Below are 21,032 nucleotides of genomic sequence, written 5' to 3'. Positions count from 1 at the left end.
TCTCCTAGCCTCCTCTCCGGTTACAAAAGCATAAGTTTGAGAAAGAGTCATACTTTCCCTGGAAAGGATGTATTGCCTGACAATATCAAATTCAGGGTTCAGTCTAGCCAAGAACTCAAAGACCCTGTTCTTCTCCACCAACTTCTGATAGGTTGTTGCATCCTTCGTACTCTCCCAAACCACAATCTCTAAATGATCTATCTCCTGCTTGTTTTTAGTATGGAGAAATACATAACAAGAGGTCTATCTCCCTATTTTGTATTAATCACTTGATTCCTCAATTGATAGGTTCTGGCTACATTTTGTTTCTAGGAATAGGTCGCAGTCACTCCATCCCAAATTTCTTTTGTAGTATTAGCCCACAAAAATTTTTTACCAATGTGTGGTAACATGGAATTACATAGCCAAGACATCACCATGTAATTTTTTTGTACCCACTGGGAGGAATCTATATCAGGCTTTTCCTCTTTGGTGATGTACCCCAATAGCCATCTTGGCTGATTGGGCCCATTCTAAATAATTTGTACTATCCGATTTCATTGTGGTAATAATCCTAGATCCAAAAGGATCACTGGTACTTCCTATACCTAGACCTAGGTCACCAACTGACTTCTACTTAGTACTTCAATCCTTTATTTTAGTTTAATCAGTTCAAAAGTAAAAAGTAACTAGGTAGAAAGCCTCCAGGATAAGATCGATCTCACAAATAGGGGTGGAAAACCTTTCCGAGGGAGTAAAAACCTACCGGGAGAGAAATCTCCCTTCTTGAGAGTTGTGCGAGAAGATCGGAGAAGAGAAAACAGTGAATCGATCTCTCTAGGAGGCTTAGAAAGAGCCAAAAACCTAGAGGAGTCTAGAAAAGTCTAAGCACCCAACACCAAGTCAAAATTGAAGAGTCCAACTTGACTAGGACTCTTCCCTGCACTCCGGTTCTTGATTTTGATGCCAAAGTAGAGATCACCTTCTTGATGAATGAAACCCACCAAAAAATCCAAGACATGGGAATCTGAAGTAGATCGATCAGCCCTTTATCTCTTCATGTAGTCGGATAATCTAGGACTGCATGGGCGAACTCCAAGAAACCCTAGCCTTGCTTTGATACCAAGTAGAAATCTGTTGAATAAAAAAAATCTGTAAAGAAGAAAAGAAAAGAAGTGTTTCTTGTGGAATAAGAGGAGAAAAGAAGAGGTTGAGAAAGAAAGAGAGAGCAAATCAGATATTCAGATCTGGCCGCCATCTAATATGCTCTTATGGGGTGGTTAACACAAAAAACTCAATAAAAAACTTAGAAACATCACTCTAAAGCATAGTTGTCAAGGCGGCAAGGCGCCCTTGGAGGCTTGCCTCACCTAATCGCCAAGCAGTTTTCTATAGCGTGTTGTAAAAAACCTTTAAATTCTTAATTTATTTGATGTTATAATTATAAAATAGACATTTTTAAATTAAAATATTCAGTGTGTGTGTTTATATACTAATTCCTTTTTATTATTTTCTTATTTGTTAGGGTTAAATCAACACAAACATTGCTAAATGCTGTATTGAACCCTCAAGGACTTCAAAACCTGAACCAATAAGTAAGGAAGAACATAAAATGTTGTCCAATCAACACATTTTCTTCTTTTTTCTTTACTAATTGTGTGTGTATATACTAATTTCTTCTTCTTCTTCTTCTTCTTCCACCTTTTCTTTTCTTCTTTTCCTATAGAAGAAATAGGGGTTCAGCCCCTATATTTTTTGATTTTCTATATTTTAACATGAAATTTATACTTTTCTTATGAAAATTATGGATATTTATTAAGGAAATATGATTATGGAACCTAGGGAACTACCCTAGGATACATGTTTTTACTTAAAAAATCCATCGCCTAAGCGACAAGGCACCCCCTGTTGCCTGGCGTTGCCTTGGCGCCTTGAAAACTATCCTCTAAAGGGTCCCAACAAGCGTGCTGTGGTCCCCACTCCTATCTAAACAAATAATGAACAAAATTAACTAACAAAACTGCACAAAATCCTCAACGTTAATGAATGAAATTTTCATTGTATTGCTGATAAAAAGTAATTTTTTTGATAGCTCTTGTTTAATATGATCTTTTAATATTATGTAGGTTGTGAATAGAATTAGTGAACAGATCATAGAGGAGTTGTTTTTTGATCATGCATCAGAACCGGTTTCAGGTGGGGTTATTGGATTATGTAGTGATGCCTCTGCGGGATTGTTCTATGCTTATGACCAAAACTCTGTCTTCCAGGTTTGTATATTCTAAAAAGTTATTTTTTTTCTTCTGTTCATTTGTTTTTATGTTGCATTGCCAGCTATAAAACTTCAACCTGCTGAATCTGTGCATACTGCAGGTGTCCGTCCGTGATGAAGGCCGAGACATGTGGCAGGTTTACCTAGACATGAAGGAGTTTGCTTCAGCTTTAGCTCATTGTCGGGATCCATTACAGAGAGACCAAGTATATCTAGTACAGGTAATGGAACATGGTTGTGAATAAAATTAATGTTGTGCTTGATGCAACCTAGGTGTTCTTTCTTTTCTTTTCTACTCTATAAGTAAAGAACATGTTTTGCATGTATTTATGTACTTTATAATTTTAAGGAATTGTTTAGTTGTCAAGTATAGGAAGAGGAAGAGGAGGAAAGAAGAAGAGGAGAAGAGAAGAGGAAGAAGAAGATGAGTTACGGGAGAGAATAGGGTGTTACTGTTCCCACCTAGAATATTTCATTATATATTAAGTCAGAAATTATAGTCATGTCCCTATAAGGGCTCCCAAAATAGAAATGATAGGAAAAGACAACAATACCCCTAAAGCCAAATTGACATTCTCAACACTCCCTCTCAAGCTGAGCATAGATAATTAAATATCTATAATGCCCAGCTTGCTGAAGTTTCTATCAAGTTTTGGCTTGTTGAGACCCTTAGTGAGGCAATCAGCAAGTTGGTTCTCTGACCTAACAAAAGGCACACATATTTCTCCATTAGCTATCTTTTCTCTAATGAAGTGTCTATCAACTTCAATATGCTTTGTGCAGTCATGTTGAACAAGGTTATGAGCAATGTTTATGGCAGCTTGATTATCACAGTGCAACATCATTGGGGTTTCATCTTGGATCCCAATTTTTGATAACAAAGACTTAAACCATAGCAACTCCAATACACCATGAGCCATATCTCTATATTAAACTTCAGCACTGGATCGGGCAACAACAGATTGTTTTTTGCTTTTCCAAGACACAACATTACCTCCTATCAAGGTGTAGTAACCGAAGGTGGATCTTCTATTATCTATAGAACCTGCCCAATCAGCATCAGTATAAGCTTCAACCTTGAGATGTTCCTGGTTAGAGTATAACATTCCTTTACCTGCACACCCCTTTAGGTAGGCAAGAATCTTGTTGACAGCCTGCATATGTGAATTTCTTGGACTGTGCATATACTGACTCACCATGCTAACAACATAGGATATATCAGGTCGAGTCAGGCACAAGTAAAGAAGCCGACCAACAAGCCTTTGGTAGACACCCTTGTCTGGAAGAATATCTCCATCATCAACACTCAGTTTATGGTTGGGGTCAATAGGAGTTTCAACTGGCTTATACCCCAGTTTCCCAACCTCATGAAGGAGATCAAGGACATACTTCCTCTGTGAAATGAATATCCCTCCCTTTGACCTTGCCACTTCGATTCCAAGAAAGAATATGAGGTTCCTAAGATCTTTGATTTCAAATTCAAAAGCAAGGAATGACTTTAATTGGTTTATCCCAGAGTGATCATCTCTAGTGACAACCAATGTTCAAAGTATCGATATGATACGCGTATCGATAGTATCGTATCGGTACTTAGAAATGCCCGAAACTCTCTTTTTTAGTTTTTTTTTCAAATTTTGGTTTTTGGGAAGCTAAAAACATGTTTTTTTATTAAAAAACGTTGGGGTTCCGAAACACTTTGGAGCATATCTTTTTCAAAAGATACGATACGATATGCCCGATACGAGGCGTATCGTATCGATACTTTAAACCATGGTGACAACAATATCATCCACATACACTACCAACAAGGTGAGTAGGCCATTAACCCTTTGTATAAACAAAGTATGGTCCACTTGTGATTGTGTAAACCCAATTTTGAGAATAGTTTTCGTGAATCTATAAAACCAAGCTCTAGGGGACTATTTAAGCCCATAAAGAGACTTTCTTAAATGACAAGCCTTCCCCTCTATTGGGTAAGATTAACCTTGGTGGTAAATCCATGTATACCTCCTCCTGAAGATCTTCATTTAGGAAGGCCTTCTTGACATCCATTTGATATAGAGGCCATGAATAATGAGCAGTGAGAGACATAATAACTTGGACAGAGTTGGCTACAAGAGCAAAGGTCTCTTGATAGTCAATCCCATATGTTTGGGTGTATCCTTTTGCCACCAACCTAGCTTTGTATCTTTCAATTGATCTATCAACCCAATGTTTAATGGTATACACCCACTTGTAGCCCACTGGGACTTTGCCTTTAGGAAGAGGAACAAACTCCCAGGTGTGGTCTTTTAAGAGAGCCTCTATCTCTTGGTTCATAGCATCATTCCACTGAGATGACTGAATTGCATCTGAAACATTAAGAGGAACAGAAACAAAGGAGATAGCAGTAACATAGGCATGATAGGAAGGTGAAAGAGCATCATAAGAAACATAGTTGGTGATGGGGTAGGCAGTACATTTCCTTTTTCCTTTTCTAACTGCATTGGGAAGGTCAAGGTCAGATTGTGAGACATCAAGCTCAATAAAAGTAGGAGAAGGAAGTTCAGGGTTGCTTTTCAGAGTTACCTGGAACCGAGTGATTCGATTGTTGTGGACATTCTGCCTCAGGGGTATCCTTCCTTCTATGCCTTATAAACCACTATTGCCAGGACCGTTGGAGAGGAATAGGAGGAGGAGTAGGAATACTGTTACTACAAGGGGAAGACGAACTAGGGATGTCCATAGAGGTAGGAACAGGAAAACAAAAAGGAGTTCGATCTTCACAAACACTCTCCCCCTGAAGAAAAGGACGGGTGGATTGAAAATATGGAGTAGACTCAAGGAATGTAACATCCTTAGATACGTACCTTTGGCCAGTATGGGGTTCAAAGCACTTGTACCCCTTTTGGATTGGAGAGTAGCCCAAAAATATTCATTTGACAGATTTATGGTCAAGTTTTAGGCCAGGACTCATGTCATGAACGAAGTAACTACAACCAAAGACTGAGAGGCAAACTGAAAATAGGATCCTTAGGAAACAAAAGTTGATGAGGGGATTGAAGAGAAAGGGATTGTGAAGGAAGTCTATTAATGAGATACACTACTACTTCAATTGCATCTCCCCAGAATCGAGTTGGTATATTCATCTAGAAGAGAAGGCCTCTTGCCACCTCAACAACATGTCTGTTTTTTTTCTCTCTGCTACACCATTCTGTTGCGGACTATGAGAACATGAACTTTGATGAATTGCTCCCTTTCTTTCCAGGAATAATTGCAAATGCTTTTCAAGATGCTCCTTAGCATTGTCAAACCGTATTATCTTTGTTAGAGTCGGCTGTAGAAGGGTAGTATAGGATTTTTACATTAAGTTGTATGTTAAATGTAATTATGAGTAGATCTTAAGTTAGCTGATGTGTCTCTCACTTAAGTGAGGGCATAAGAGTAATTCTGATTTGTTTAGAAAGATATAAATAAAGTCTGGCCGACTAGAGAAGACAAATTTTTCGCTCTAGTTTGACTAGAACAGTTTTCTCTCCTCTTCTTCTTCTTCTTCTTGTTATTATTATTTTCTGAAAAATTGCGGACACTATATCTGAATTCTATCATGGTATCAGAGCCACGATAACTAGTTCAGATCAACCTTCTTTTTCTCCCTCTATTCAGCGCATGCTCTCTTAGGGTTTTGCACAATTCTCGTTGATAGCTAGGAGTTTCGCAAAAATAAAAAAAATTTCCTGTTCGTGAGGTGTATTGTGAGGGTTTATGTTGCTGAAAGTGGAAGACAGCAGTGGTGTTGTTGCTAAAAGTGGTGAACAATTGTGAGTGTTGCTGAAACCTATGATAGTAGGTACCCTAGTAGTAATCAGTCGGTGGTGTGTAGTATGGTGACTAATTAGTGAAGTAGAGTGACAAACTATTGGTAAAATTTCTCCCTTTTTCCTTGTGCAGTCATAGGAGACAGCAGTGAATGCAAGTGCATTGTGATGGTTCCTTCTTATTATTTGAATGTGCAGATGACATCTATAAAATTGTATGGTGAGAGTTATATGCCTTGGGCTAAATCTGTTGAAGTTTTTCTAAAAGCTAAGAAGAAAGTAAAGCATGTGAGGGAAGATAAACCCCCAACTGATTCTCAGGGATATGATGAGTGGGAGCAAGAGGATGCACAAATCATGACATGGCTATGGAACAGTATGGAACCCAAAGTCAGTGTGAACTTCATGTTTTTAGATACAACCAAGGAGGTCTGGGATCATGCAAGGAAGCTTTATTCTAGACAAGACAACACTATTAGGATTTACCAACTGTATATTGGAAGGGTTAGGATGCATCATATGGATGGCCGAACCATGTTAGATGGCTGGGCGAAATTTCAAAAATTTCTTAATCCTTCTGGGAATCGAATTCCCTATCTTTTGAAAAACTGCATTTTTCAAGATTGGTCTTGCACTGAATCGGACCAGATTTGAAACCAATCAAAGAGGGAGATTTATACCTGATACGGATACCACAAATGCATATCCCAAGGTTGAAGTTCATGTCCAAATCAATCCTAAAACCAGCCTCCACGAAAGATGGCACAATGTGTAGGTGAAGCTAATTCATCAACACAATTTTTAGTAAAACTGCAACCCAACTACTTGGATCGAACTGGGGAAGGTGAGCCTGAAGTTCCTCTGAAATTTTCTTGCAAAAAATCATAAGAAAACTGATCTCTATAAGTCCTTGAAAGCCTAGGTCATGATAGGGTTTCTTGGAGGACAAAAGAGAGGAGAGAACAAGAGAGAGTGATCTTCTAGTCTAGTTCGCCCTCTTCCTCTTTTATCTATTTATGGAGCACTTCTCCTAATCAAATTAGGAGATTATCCAAATCTAATTTGGATCTGGACTCTATTAAGAGATAAGCGTTATCCTCTTAAGAGGATGGGTGCTCCATACCCATTTCCAAACCCAGATTCGACCCAGAGAACATGACAAATTGTCATGTGACAGCTTAATCTTATTAATTATGGGCCTTAGGCTCATTAGCTATAAGGCTTACGACCCAAGGGTGTTATTTGGCTAATGCAGGCTTGATTTGTATGGCGTGGGACCCCACAATGACCTCACATAAGTCCACTTGGGTTCGACCTAGCCTTTGTGAAAAGGCTTGGCCGAATTCACTACTAAACGCAATGAACCCCTGAGCACATCACTATGGGCTCAATATGGGCCCAACATTTAGACTTAATGATCATTAAATTCAACCATCCTATGAAGACCCGAGGATAATGGACTTAAGTAAGATAAAGCCTATCAGGTAATCAACTCTTAATGGTCTCTTACACTTAACCTCTCGGCCCATAATATATAGATCATACGAATATGTTTTGCAAAACCAAATCTCAAACATAGTTGAAATTCACTACCGACAGTTCAGGTTTCCATCAGAGAGACTGTAAGCCCTATCATTCACTTTGTCCAACAAAGGGGCCGATCCTATCACTATGATCACCCACTTAGATGAATTCTCAAACTGCCCCAACATGCCTGGGTTTTGACCCTCAGTGGATCTCACTGATTGGCATATCAAAGACGACCCAATCCAACACCTAGTGTAGTACCATAATCAAGTCTAGGGGTTGTGTAACTTTTCAATTTTGCCCATCAATCTCCAAGGTCCAGGGCATAATTGGAAAAGGGTTCAGGTTCAGTGTTTCAACCAAACACACACTGCATGTGCTTTGGGTCTAACCCTAAAAGTTGAGACAAGCTTTCCCAACTTCTTTGGTAGCACATCAGTGTCTGCCTTGGTAGGATAAACTCCCCAAGTCTATCCAATGGTTGAAAACATTCTAAACTAACACGAGTCTCATAAGTGTCCAGTTTAAGGGGTAATTTCACAGAAAGATACCAATATCAACATGAAACAATAATGTACTGGCGGCAATATAGTAAGGAAAAAAGACCTCCCGTAGAAAGATTAGAGGTTATAAGGATTTGGAACCACCTCCCATACCTTTAGCGATGCCAAATAAACCAAAACCAACAAGTTTCAAGCATGCGTCGAACTTAGACAAGGAAGAAAAAATCCAAACATCGAACCAGTATTTTTCTTCAATTTTTGATCGTACAATTTGGGAAAAATCATAGACACATCAGATGAAGATAAGAACCATACCACAATAACCCTAAAATCAGGTCGCATCAGAGTATATCAGATTCAAGGGTTGCTGCCGGTACTTGTATGGACTGCTGACATCATCCGGTGGTGGTCTGACATCAGCAGGTCTTCTTGAGTTTGGGAGTTGGTAGAGGAACCTAGTCCAAGACTTCTTGAGTTTGGGAGTTTGGAAGAAGAAGAAGAGTTATGGGAGAGAATAGGGTGTTACTGTTCACACCCAGAATATTTCATTATATATTAAGTCAGAAATTACAGTCATATGTCCCTATAAGGATGCAAAATACAAATAATAGGAAAAGACAACAATACCCTATAGCCAAGTGCACATTCTCAATGTTTAAAGGGCATATAAAGTCCAAAGTCCCACCTTGATTTCTTGGTTATCATTCATAACTCGGTTGTCCAAAGTCCCACCTTAATATGTTATTTGTACACTTTATGTGGTCTTTTGGCAGTGTATGATAAATATGATTTCTGTTACAGGCTGAAACTGCTTTCTCCTCAAAAGACTTTGTTAGAGCAGCATCATTTTTTGCAAAAGTGAGTACTTCACTTTTTTAGTTTAATTATGTTCATGCATTAGGCTTCAAAACATTCATTTTTTACATTAAGATATTGAGCTTCTGTTCCATTATTTATGTTAATTATTAACAACCTCTTGGTTAACTTGTAAGAGCCCTGTATGTTTCTTGTAGTGTTTTGCACCACTTGCTATTTAATGTAAAGTAGTTCAACCATTATACTATGGTCATTTCTTATTAACAAGAGATTAGCTTGTATACTTTGCTTACATTGGTAATCAAATTCTGTCAGATGTTACAAGGCTCTCTGTATCTCTGTCTTTAAGTGGTTTGTGAAATTGAAATTGATGATACTAGTTGATAAGTAATCATGTTTAATGCATTCCTTACTAAAAAAGCTTGGGAGTAATAATGTGCATATTATATATTTATTTATCTTATTATTGTGTTGAATGGTGTATAATCATTTAGGAACTGCCTGGTATGTTGCCTTAGTGATAAGAGAACTCAATAAATTCAAGCAATAGCTAGAATCTCTTATTTATGACAGAAAAGATCAAACACACATAGTGGGGCATATAATAAAATGAAATCTGGAATTTGGTGATTGAGGGATTCTAGTGAAAGCTTGCTGTTTGGAAAAGCGACACTTAAAAAGGTGGGAAAGTAACTCTAATCCGAAGCACTCTTCAAATCTTCCAGTATATTTATTTTCTTTATTTTGGCTCCTACCTCAGTTATCAATCTCCTTGAGAAGCTTTGACGTGACTTCTTGTGCGATGGATTCCATGAAGAGAAAAAGTTTTATTTGGCAAAAGACAGAGGGGGCTTGGGAATTAGACCCCTAAAGCAGCTAAATAAAGCCCTCTTGAGCAAGTGGTTGTGGCATTTCAGAACTAAGAAGAATGAGCTTTGGAAGAAGATTAGAGCAAGTATGGTTATGATGGGAGGGACTGGTTCTCTAGGCTGCCTTCAACCTTGTACGGTCATAGTATCTGCAAAGGTGTCATAACTCATAAAAATCAAGTTGACTTTGATCTATTCATTCCTTTCAAGCTTGGAAATGGTCAAAGGTCCTCTCTGTGAACCATTTCCAAGTATATATAGCAATGCTGCGTCAAGTTGGCCTCTCACACAGACATTGAGTGATAGAGGGATTGGAAAGCGCCAAAATGGGTTGACTCCTCAAAACCCAAGCTCTCAATACTTGAAAGCCCTAGTTGGGGCTGAGCTAAGTTCAAACAAGGGAGAATGTTCCCCCTACAAAAACAGCCCCTTTCTCTTTTATAAGACTCAATGGCTTGCTGGAGAAGCCAACTAAAGTATTTACACTTAATCCCTTAGAATGTTCCCCCTTCACAAACAATTTCTAAAAAGGCCTAGGAGACCAAAACCCAATAGATGTTCACCCACATGTCCCTGATCAGAATTTGATTTATGAAAATGACAAAAATACCCTTGGATCCAAGCTGTCAACAAAGCTAACCAAGAGCTCGACCCCATGCGAGCAGCAATTTTAGCAGCCTTGCACATGTCTCCATCTAGCTTCATAAACTCTTCACTAGTCCAAGAGTTCTCAATTGTTGTTTTCCCTTTCCACTTGACTAAGAACCTAAAATAGGCTCCATTTCCAGTGTTGGTTATTAGAACCGTTGGCCCTTTGTGCCTGTCCTTGATCAACCTTTGTTGTTGGTTCTAGACCTCCATGTTAATCATAGAGGTCTGCTACATTAAAAATGGGTGAAATGAACAAACCAGCTGGTAGTTCAATTTTGTATGCATTGTCCCCAAACTTTCTCAACACTTGACATGGGCCAATCTTTTTCAGGACACAAATAAACCATGACTAGGTCGCCCTCATGAAACCCTTTATACCTTGGGTTGTTTTCTTTCAACTTCGGTTGAACATTTTCTTGAATCTCTTGTATGGATTCTGCTAAAGCCTTGACATCATCACTCACTTGTCGCAACCCTATTATAGGAATAGATCAACAGCACCTTTAGGTGACTGACCATACACAACCTCAAAAGGATTCTTCCCTGTAGAGTTGTTAATTGAATCATTGAAGGAAAACCCAGCTTGTGATAGGATAAGATCCCATTGCTTCAAGTAGTTTCCTACTAAACTCCTTAACACAAAATCCATAATAATATCAGTCTACGGTGCTTTTGGTATGGGAAGGGAAGATACAAACCTGTATTTTGATGTTGTTCCTTAGATGTTTGGCACTTGTGACACCTATTAACATAGTAGAACACATCCTTTTGTTGCCCTGACCAAAAGTATCTGTTGGAGACTATTTCAAGTGTCTTGTGGTCAAAATGTCCCTTGCAGTATAAACCGACAATGAGTAATATTCTTAAAGACCTTGATGGAATACATAACCTATTGTCCATGAATTGGTAATCATCATTCTACACAAACTTGGCTCAAATATCCTTGTCACCTCCTGGCATAGCTTTGACAAATAGGGTCAAAATAAAGGTCATCTTGGTATTGTTCTTTGATTTAGCTGAATCCCACAACATTAGTAGAAATTGTAGTCACCAAGTGAAATATTCTACAGTTCTACTAAATGCATCGTCTAGTTGGCCTCTCGCGTGGATGCACAAAGATAGAGGGATTGGAAGGCACCAAAATAGGTCAACTCCTCAAAACCCAAGCTCCTAATACATGAAATCCCTAGTTGGGGCTGAGCTACAACTCAAACAAGAGATAAAGAACCAGAGAAAGATCCCCACAGAAACAGCCCCTTTCTCTTTTACAGGACTCGATGCCTTGATAGAGAAGCCAACTAATATATTTACACATAAGCCCCTAGAATGTTCCCCCTTCACAAACAATTCCTTGAGAACAAAACTAACTACAAACAAGCCCCCAAAAGATAACCTAAGAGACCAAAACCCAATAGATGTTCACCCAACTTCCCCTGACCAAAATCCGAATTATGAAAATGACGCAAATACCCCTGGACCTAAACTATCAACAAATCAACCCAAAAACAATAATTTGGGATCCTACTACAAAAAACATACAAATTTAGAATGTTTTCACATTTCTCTTTTTTTTTTTTTCCTTTCTTTATTCTTCTTCCCTCTTTTCTTTTTGGGCTCATCCAAAAACCCTAAAAGAATTCACCAGACTTGGTTGCAGCAATAGAGATCAAAATATTGGGTCAGTGTTAAAATAAAACCTTAGAAGAAGAAGCTACTTTCTCCCTACACCTCAGAATCTCCTTTGATTCAGTAGTTTAAAAAGTATGCCAGAGGTTAAGATCTAACATGGTGCCAACCTTCTTTGATCTCTTGAACAATCAAACTCTGTTTATTTTTTTCTGGTTTTTGTGGAAGATAGATGTCTAGGGTAATTTCTGTGCATGAAAAAACTGTCCAAAAGAAAACTTCAAAAAATCTTCAATAAATAGTAAGAACTTATATGCTGTGATGTAAACCAGATTTCATGTTTAACTTATATGTATAGAACAAGTAAACAGTAAGAAGTAATGAATAAAAGGGAAGATGAAACAGAAGAGAAAGGACAGCACCATGATTTGGAGTGAAAGAACAATAGGCATCTTAGATGAATACAGTAAAAAATTAGATACCCCTGGTCATTATGATCCAAAGATTCTACAGATATACTTAAAATGAAGTTGCTTCTCTACTTTTGTATATATTGTTAAATGCTAAACATAGGGCTTATTTTCTAACTACTACCATTTTGGAGTGACATGGACTTCAACCTACAATGGAAAACTTCTTAGATGATGAGTACTGATTCTCATTTCTTGTCCATTTTTCAGATCAATTACATATTATCGTTTGAAGAGATCACATTGAAGTTTATTGGTGTTGGGGAACAGGTATGTATTGTGTTCTTTGCTTCTTTTATGTTTAGCCAATGATGTTTGCTATTATTTTGGTATAGACATAGAAAAATTGATCATTATCTCTTGCTTCTAGAGGATCCTATAAAAGAAGTTATCAAATTTTAGGCAGAGCAATTAGCTATTGTTAAACAGCTTTGCTAGAAGTATTATAGGAATATCCAATTGATAAATGGAATCTGAAATTTGCAAGTTTTTAGTGAATCCGTTTTAATGTTCTCGAGTGTCTAAATTGGAACTGGAATGACATCTGAAGTAGCAGCAAATTTCTTGTTTTCTGTGTATGGCATTCTATGAAGTCTCACTTTCATGAGTCAGTCTAATCATAGTACCAGGTATGCTTTGAACCAAAGCTACCTGTATGGTTTGCTGTTGGCCTGTCCATTGATGCCTCTTTTGGACCATCTGGAGTTTATAAGTGTAGCTTTTGAAGGTTTTGTTTTTTTCATTTTTCCATTTATCAAAGTATTTTTTTTTGCTAGAGAAAAACTGATGTTCTCTATTTGGTTCAAATTCAAGCACGAGTTGCTTTAACCTAATTGTCATTCTAGAATAAAATAGTAGTTTCTTCTAGAATTGTTTCTTTCATTTGTTCATTATTTGTAAATTACCCATTTGATTTTTTTTTAACATTTCATGTGTGTCTTTCCTGTTCCATCGAAAAGGCCATTACCCAATGTAGACCCCAACTATCATTTTGAAATTTATCAAGGCATTTGTCTTTAGAACTGATAGTACCTAAAATAGGTACATTGAATCCAACATAGATGTCTGGTGTCTGGTTTCCATATTTAAGTGCATATTCTTATTATTGCAGATTTAGGGCTTTTGATTTATATGGTTGGATTATCATATAATGAAATAGTAAAATCTGTATGCATGTAGTACCCTGCTTTGGTTCACAACTTCAACCTTTTTATTACTTTTTTTTCCAATGTTCATTCTTGTCTTGTTTGTTTTCCTTGAAGGATGCTCTGAGGACTTTCTTACTCCGGAAGCTTGATAATCTTACTAAGGATGATAAATGCCAAGTAACGATGATTTCCACATGGGCTACTGAGTTATACTTGGACAAGGTCTTCTTCTTTGTCTGTTTTAGACATTTTTATGAGAAGAGATAAGGGCTGTAAACAGGGAATTTACAGTTTACAGCCCCAATATTTATAAAAAGGTTTTCATAAGCAAAAAATGTATGATGATCTGCTCTATTAGAGATATGATAACCATTGTGTAATAAGTCAATCTTGTTTCCCCCTGGAAGATTCTTTTTATATCATTGCTAAATCCATGATATGGGAAAATATGTATTTACATATTTATTGTAATTCCAGTTTCACAAATTGGTATTAGGGTGGATGAAGGAACCAGAAACTGTGGTTTGGAAATATAGGGATTTTATGAAAAGATTTAAATGGCTAATTAGGGATATGATAACCATTATTCAATGGGACAGGCAGTCAGCAAATGGGTTAGCTGATTTTTTTTTTATAAAACAGGGGGTGCATAAGTCTGAATTGTTTGTGGCTCAATTGTAATTCAGTTCATGTAACAGGGGCTGCATCTCACGCCTCTGTTTAATTGTGGTTTTTGTAACTCCTTTATTATTTTTTATAAAATCCTCATCATTTATTAAAAAAAAAAGTTGTGGGCCTGGTGGCTATGGAAGACTTTTTAACAGGAGTCTACTTTTAATTTTTTTCAGCTCACACCTACTTTCATTGGTTGTTCAAGAGGAGAATATGGTGGAGATTGCTAAGGTCTTTTGTGAATGACTTAAAAAATTGTGCGACCAGTTAACATTATAGATGTGTTACTGAACTTGAATGGAGCCATATTTCTCATAGGCTGGTTGATTGGTTAGAAACATGGTTCACAATATTGGCAAGATTTGGTGAAACCTCTCAATTCTGATAAGGACAATACGAAAAATTCTAAGAATCCTTTTGCCTTATGTCTCCAATATTGTTGATATATCAGGAATATTTCAAATTTCATTGATAAATCAAACATCTAAGTTCCAAATTTTAGAGTATTGTCAAAATTTTATTATATTTTGTTAACATTATTGAACATTTTTAGAAATCTTTTTCTGAAAGAACAAATGGGGATTTTGTTAAAATCATTGAACATTTTTGGTTACTGAGTCACTATAATTTGAATAGGGGGGGATACAAAAATGAAAAAGAGGATTCTCAATTTAGTCAAAACATATAGTTACAAAAAAGAAAGAAATCAAAATAGCAAGTCAATGTCATGTATACAGAATAAAAGATGGAGACAGATTGAGTGATACCTTTTCAAGTCTCTTAATCCTTCCTTCTTTGATATATACAATTGTTTGCTACAGTTTTTCAGTCTTAAATGTTCAACTATTCTTCTTCCAACAACCATCTTTCATGAACAGCTTCCATGTTTTTAGTAATTTTCCCTAATTTCTTTAGGTTTCCTAAATATCTTGGCAAAATTAGTGGAATCTCTGCAAAATTTTCCCATTTCTGTATGGCAAAATGTCCATCTATATTGAAACTATGGTTAGAAAGACTGTTTAACAAAAGGAGGTAAGTGGAGCAGAATAATTAGGGCTGCAAGCCTGGTTGCCTGACTTGAATAATTTCAAATAAATTGGGTTTGGGTTGGGATTCAGGCCCATTGAAAAATTAAAACACTCCTAACCCAACCTCACTCTAGTTGCACCTCTTAAGAATAACCAAAGCCCTAAGCATGGATGATTTTTCCATGTGTTCCACCAATAATGATGAGAAACAATTAAAGGAGCTTTAATAGATGTTTTTGATAAATTTCATGATATGGAAAATTTAATAAAGGAGAAAATGCCACATTTATAGCATTTATTCCCAAAAAGCAGGGCATTTTCACATTGAGGGAAGGCAAATTATTGCTATAAGGAGGCTTTTGTGAAGGGAAGGCAAATTATTTTTCAAATTCTCATTGTGAATTACAGTGTAGAAAGTCTAAGGATAGAAAGAAGGAGTTGTTTTGTAATGGATATGTGAAAGGGAAAATTTATATGCCGGTCTTTCTTGGATTAGATGATGTCCAATATGGTTTTGGTTATGAAAAGAGATGAATTGGAGGTTTCTATATTCTGCTCACCTCTGAATCCTCTTCTATGTGTTGGCTCATAAATGAATTAGAGAAAAGGCAAAATTGATGTTATCTCAATTCCTAAAATTTCTGTTGATCATTTCATTTAAAGATAATTCCTTTGGCTCTCATCTGTATTACCCGCCCCCCCCCTGAAAAAAAAAGTTTATACTTATCATGCTTTCCTTTTCTTACTGTTACTTTGCAGTAGAACACGGTTCTCAATCAGTGAATGTAACAAAGAATTCATACATTTAGTTTATTTTCACCAAAAGAATATTGGTTCGTGATGGTAGCATTTTGTTTTAGAATGGATAAAAAATACCTATATTGGATTTTTTTTATCTCAGCTTTACATAGCCTCTCTAATATTTTTCTTAAGAGAGAGATTGTCCTTGATGCTGAAATTTCTTCTGGGTTGCCTATTTTCTTTCTTTAGATCAATAGACTATTGTTGGAAGATGACACAGCTACCGAAAATCGAACTTCAGAATACCAAACTATCATTAGGGAGTTTCGTGCTTTCCTCAGTGATTGCAAGGATGTGTTGGACGAGGCAACAACAATGAGACTACTAGAAAGGTAATCACATGTGTAGCTCATACTAGCGACCTGTTTCTGTCTTGAGCCTTTACATATAACACCAATGCAGTCTACAAAATAAGAGAAAATAGTAGCGGAGAGGAAGAAATTGAACCTTTATTCAATGGGATTTCTTAAAAGAAAGAACACTATGGTTGCAGCGTACAAAGTGGGAGCAAATAGTAACCAACTCTTGAAAATCAAGAATAGACAAATAATAATAGCATCTTTGCTGCTGCAAATGTGTAGTAATGAATTGCAAAGAAAAGAAATCCTTTTTTCATGTGAGGATTAGGTATAGTAGGTTTTGGAAATTCTAAATCTTAGAACAGAAAATAAGGGCATTACTGTAAGGGAGGGCTAATAGCCCCTTCCCATTATGGTTCTTGGTTTATTATTTTATTGAAGAAGAATGAAAGTTAAACAACTAAAGTTCCCACCTTGGCCCAACTATTGTAGGGGCTTATGTTTAAATATTTTAGTTGGTTTCTCCAGCATGTCATTGAGTCTTGTAAAAGAGAAGGGGGGTTGTTTCTGTGGGGTCATTTTTTCATTCTCTGTTATTTGAGCTATAGCTCAGCTCCAGCTTGGGTTCTCAAGTATTAAAAGTTTGAGTTTTGAGGAGTCAATTCATTTGGTGCCTTCCAGTCATAGTTTTCAAGGTGCCAAGGCGAGGCTAGGCGACTGGGGCGCCTTGTCGCCTAGTCGCCTAGGCGATGGATTTTTTTATGTTAAAAACATAGATCCTAGTGTAGTTCCCTAGGTACCATAACCATAATTCTTTAATAATTATTCATGATTTTCATAAGAAAAGTATAAATTTCATATTAAAGTATAGAAAATCAACATATTCATGAGAAGAAAAGGAAGTAGGAAAATAAAATTCAAAAAATATAGGGGCTGAGCCCTTATTTTTGTTATAGGAAAAGAAGGAAATAAAAAATATTGGTAGAAGAAGAAGAAGAAGAACGGCTACGGTTTTCCTGATTGGAGAAGCCATGCAATGGCTACAAGGTTTCGTTGATGGAGCTATACTATTAGTGAAGTTCGATGTTGTCCTTGGACCAGAAATATGAAGCAATCCTCAAATGGAACCAGGAGGTGTGGTTCGTTACAGTTATAGAAGAGTTTCAAGGAGGAAGGAAACAAATGTTATGCTTTCTAGAAGGCAAGAATAGCAGGGGGAGGAAGGAAACAAATGTTATGCTTTCTAGAAGGCAAGAATAGCAGGGGGTGGAAGAACAAGGCCAAACTGTCGAAACTTGTATCCCAGACCCTATCGAAAAAGAAAATATCTCTATAGTAGTCGTGAGCTCACAATTTACAACCAAACTTGCGATGGAGGTAGAGAAAGGAATCTGGACCAATAGATATGTTATTACTCTTTAGAAAAAGGTGAATGACTGGCAGGGGGTTCTAGAGACAGTGAAGAAAGAGCTTCACATCAAAGCATTGACTGCGTTACTTCCTTTCTGCAAAAACAAGGCTATACTAGACGTCGGAGATGAGAAGATGGAATTGGAAGTGCTTAAAACAGGGGAAGGTTTGCCACTGCTTGAGCGGTGGAATATGTCATGTAACGAAATAGAAATCAACGACCAAAGAGTAGTTGTGAAGGTGGCAGGCCTACCGTTTAATCTCTGGAAGGTGGAAGTGTTGGATGCAACAACTCTAGGAGGCAAAATTGAAGGCAACAACTTCGATAACTTGTTTGCCGTGAAGATGAGGATTTCCGGGGTGAAGCCACATTTAATTCCTCGGTCATGCGAGCTTTTGGTGAAAGGTGGATGGTGGCGATTGTGGTTTGCAGCGACAGTCGAAGTGACGCTATGGCAGGGGTGTCGAGAGCTGGAAGAAGATGATGAGCTGGAAAGGTGGTTCCCAAGTGGCATTAGGAGAATGGAGGAAAGAGAAGAAATGACGAAAGGGGTAGGGGAACAGTCTCTTTTGGCTGATCAATAAAAGGGGGCAACAAGATTAAGTAATTTTTCAAATAAAATTGAATTAGCCCCGAAAGGAGTGAAGAAAAAATCTTTCGCAGAAGTGGTTTAGTTTGGACATAGGTCGGATCCGGGTTGTGGACCAACAAGAGTTTCGGTTACACAAGAGGTGGCTAGATCCGACCCATTGAAGAGGTCAGAGTGGGATTCTGGGCCATGTGACTCATTAAATAGTTACGTGGGAGGAAGTAAAACGATTGCTACAGGGGACAAAAGTTTGGGTCTATCATCACCTTTAACAAAGCAAAACAGGGCTTCTAGTGCGGCTAAGTTTGGTTCATGTTCCTCTATGCATTGGGTTCCTATACAAAGAAAGGATGGAAATGGCAAGTTGAAAGTCCCTTCTCATCGACTTAACCCAAGGTACACCAAAACCATGTCAGAGGAAAAGGAACTAGTGGAAGGAGGTTGGGTTGACATTGACGTGTTAGAGGAAGACGACTCTGAAGACGAGGAAGAGTCTATTCCTGTAGCGTCGAGTCATAAACAGATATAGGGTAAATAGAAGATCTCAACTTCTATCATCTGTTTGGTGGTGAGACAACGGAGCCGGTTTTTTCCACTTCCCATGTTTCACCGATTTTTTCCACTTCCCATCTTTTGGCATGGGAAGGAAATAGAAGATCTAGTGATAGTTTGTTTGAGGTCCAAGTTTGCTTGAATGGGTGGCTAGAAAACACTGCTACAAATTTAGAAGATTCATTTCCAATTAGAATTTCAAAGCAGGGTAGCGGTAATGAGACTGTTAATGATCACCAAAGGCTTAATAAAGGTTTGCTAGGAAGGGATAAGACGCAGAGCTCAAGAAGATTATCGCAGGAGAATTCCTTCTAGGAATTTGGTTCCCAGTAGGTCCATCCTATTAAAGACCATGATCCTCCTCTTCTTGTGATAGGAAAGGAAACAAATTTTCCGTTCTCTTCCCCCCTAGGTATGGCAACAAATTTGTTTTTGGGTACTAATGTGGATTTGCTGTCTCTTGCCAATTCTCCAGGTTCCCAACCTCTTTATTTGCCGCCAGTCGTGGATGCAAAAGAGATTAACACTAAAATTGGGGATCAGACTATAGTTGATAAAGAGATGGGAGAAAGAATTTGGGGTTTAACTGAACAACATTTGGGAGAAATGATGGGGAAGGAGCTAGAGGAAAATAAATACATAGAGAATAAGGAAGATATGAATAGGGTGGAAGTTTTGATGGCTGACAAAAAGGAAGAAGACAGGACAGAAAATATTGTGGAGAAATTGGGTTGTAAGGTGAAGAATCCTATTGACCAAAAACCTACTTAAGGACCAAGAAAACTGAGGTGAAGGTGAGAAAAAGGAAGATGAGTGAGGTGGAGAGGTTAAAGCTTGATGTTGAGGGAGATAGAGAGTTCGGTGAGAGGAAGGGTAGGAGAAGAGGGGGCAAGTAATTCAAGGGGCTGAGGTAAGGGATATAAAATTAAAGTGACTTGATGAAAATTATCAGTTGGAATGTTTGAGGTTTAGGGAGCACGAGGAAGAGAGCTATAATAAAGGATTTGTTGAAGAAGGAGAAGCCGGATGTTGTTTTGTTGCAAGAGACTAAGCTTTCGACATTTGATGACAAATGGGCCAGAAGTATATGGAGGTCTTGGGGCATAGGTTGGGAAATGTCACTGTCATGGGGTTCCTCAGGTGGTATGGTGGTACTATGGAAGAAGAACATGTTGGGAAAAGGGGAATTGATGGGGAAGTTTACAATGTCTCTTAAATTTCGAAATGAAGAGGATGGTTTTGAATGGGTGTTAACATGCATTTACGGACCTAATGGGCATAGGGAGAGGAATAAAATGTGGGAAGAACTTGAATACAGGGATTGTGGGATTGACCATGGTGTATTGGAGGGGACTTCAATGTGATAGGATTTGTTGAGGAGTCCAATAAGATGAGACAAAGGGAAACCACAAGTATGAGGAAGTTTAATGAATTCATAAACAATTGTGAATTGAAGGAGTTGCCCCTTGTGAGTAGTAACTTCACTTGGTCTAATATTCAATCAAACCTAATTTGCTCTAAGCTCGATAGATTCTTGTTTACAATGGATTGGGAAGCCCATTGGGGAGGGTTGGTCTCAATAGTTTTACCTAGGTTAACCTCTGATCACTGGCCTTTCTCTTTATCCAAGATTGAGTTAAGAGGAAATGGCCCAGGCCCGTTTCGGTTTGAGAACATGTGGCTTAGTCACCAAGGGTTTAGAGAAAAGGTAAAGGACTGGTGGATGGAGATTAATACTAGTGATAAGTGGGAGGTTATGAAATTTCAGCATAAGCTTAAAGAGTTGAAAGTAAGAGATTAATACTAGCAGTCTCGGCTCCTAGTAGAATCAATGTCCATCTGATGTGGCTCCCTCTGATGGAAGGCTTTATCAAACTCAACTTTGATGGGAGCAGTGAAGGAAACCCAGGGCCATCAGGGGTTGGTGGTGTGTTCAGAACAGAGGCAGGTTCAGTTATATCTCTTTTTTCAGGACCAATTGGAGTTGGACATTCTTTCAGAGCAGAAATTCAGGCCCTCTTG

The 21,032-nt window shown here is 37.8% G+C and overlaps 1 protein-coding gene across 7 annotated transcripts in view; it reads left to right on the top strand.

Annotated features, from left to right (window-relative positions):
- LOC104611138 (zinc ion binding protein) overlaps positions 1 to 21,032 on the top strand; it is a 103,466-nt gene that overhangs the window by 37,689 nt on the left and 44,745 nt on the right. For all 7 annotated transcript variants that reach the window (XR_016082343.1, XM_088897552.1, XM_019200066.2 and 4 more), the window contains 6 exons: positions 2,106 to 2,249; positions 2,353 to 2,472; positions 8,880 to 8,936; positions 12,721 to 12,780; positions 13,773 to 13,880; positions 16,349 to 16,491. Coding sequence is in view for 6 of the 7 variants with exons in the window: in XM_088897552.1 (XP_088753678.1) it covers positions 2,106 to 2,249; positions 2,353 to 2,472; positions 8,880 to 8,936; positions 12,721 to 12,780; positions 13,773 to 13,880; positions 16,349 to 16,491 (632 nt within the window). In the remaining variant the exon portion in view is untranslated. The remainder of the gene's footprint in view (positions 1 to 2,105; positions 2,250 to 2,352; positions 2,473 to 8,879; positions 8,937 to 12,720; positions 12,781 to 13,772; positions 13,881 to 16,348; positions 16,492 to 21,032) is intronic.

Source organism: Nelumbo nucifera, chromosome 2 (assembly GCF_055504915.1).
Source record: "Nelumbo nucifera cultivar China Antique chromosome 2, China Antique-T2T, whole genome shotgun sequence".
In the NCBI taxonomy this organism is placed as follows: domain Eukaryota; kingdom Viridiplantae; phylum Streptophyta; class Magnoliopsida; order Proteales; family Nelumbonaceae; genus Nelumbo; species Nelumbo nucifera.
This window is presented reverse-complemented; position numbering and strand designations above follow the sequence as displayed.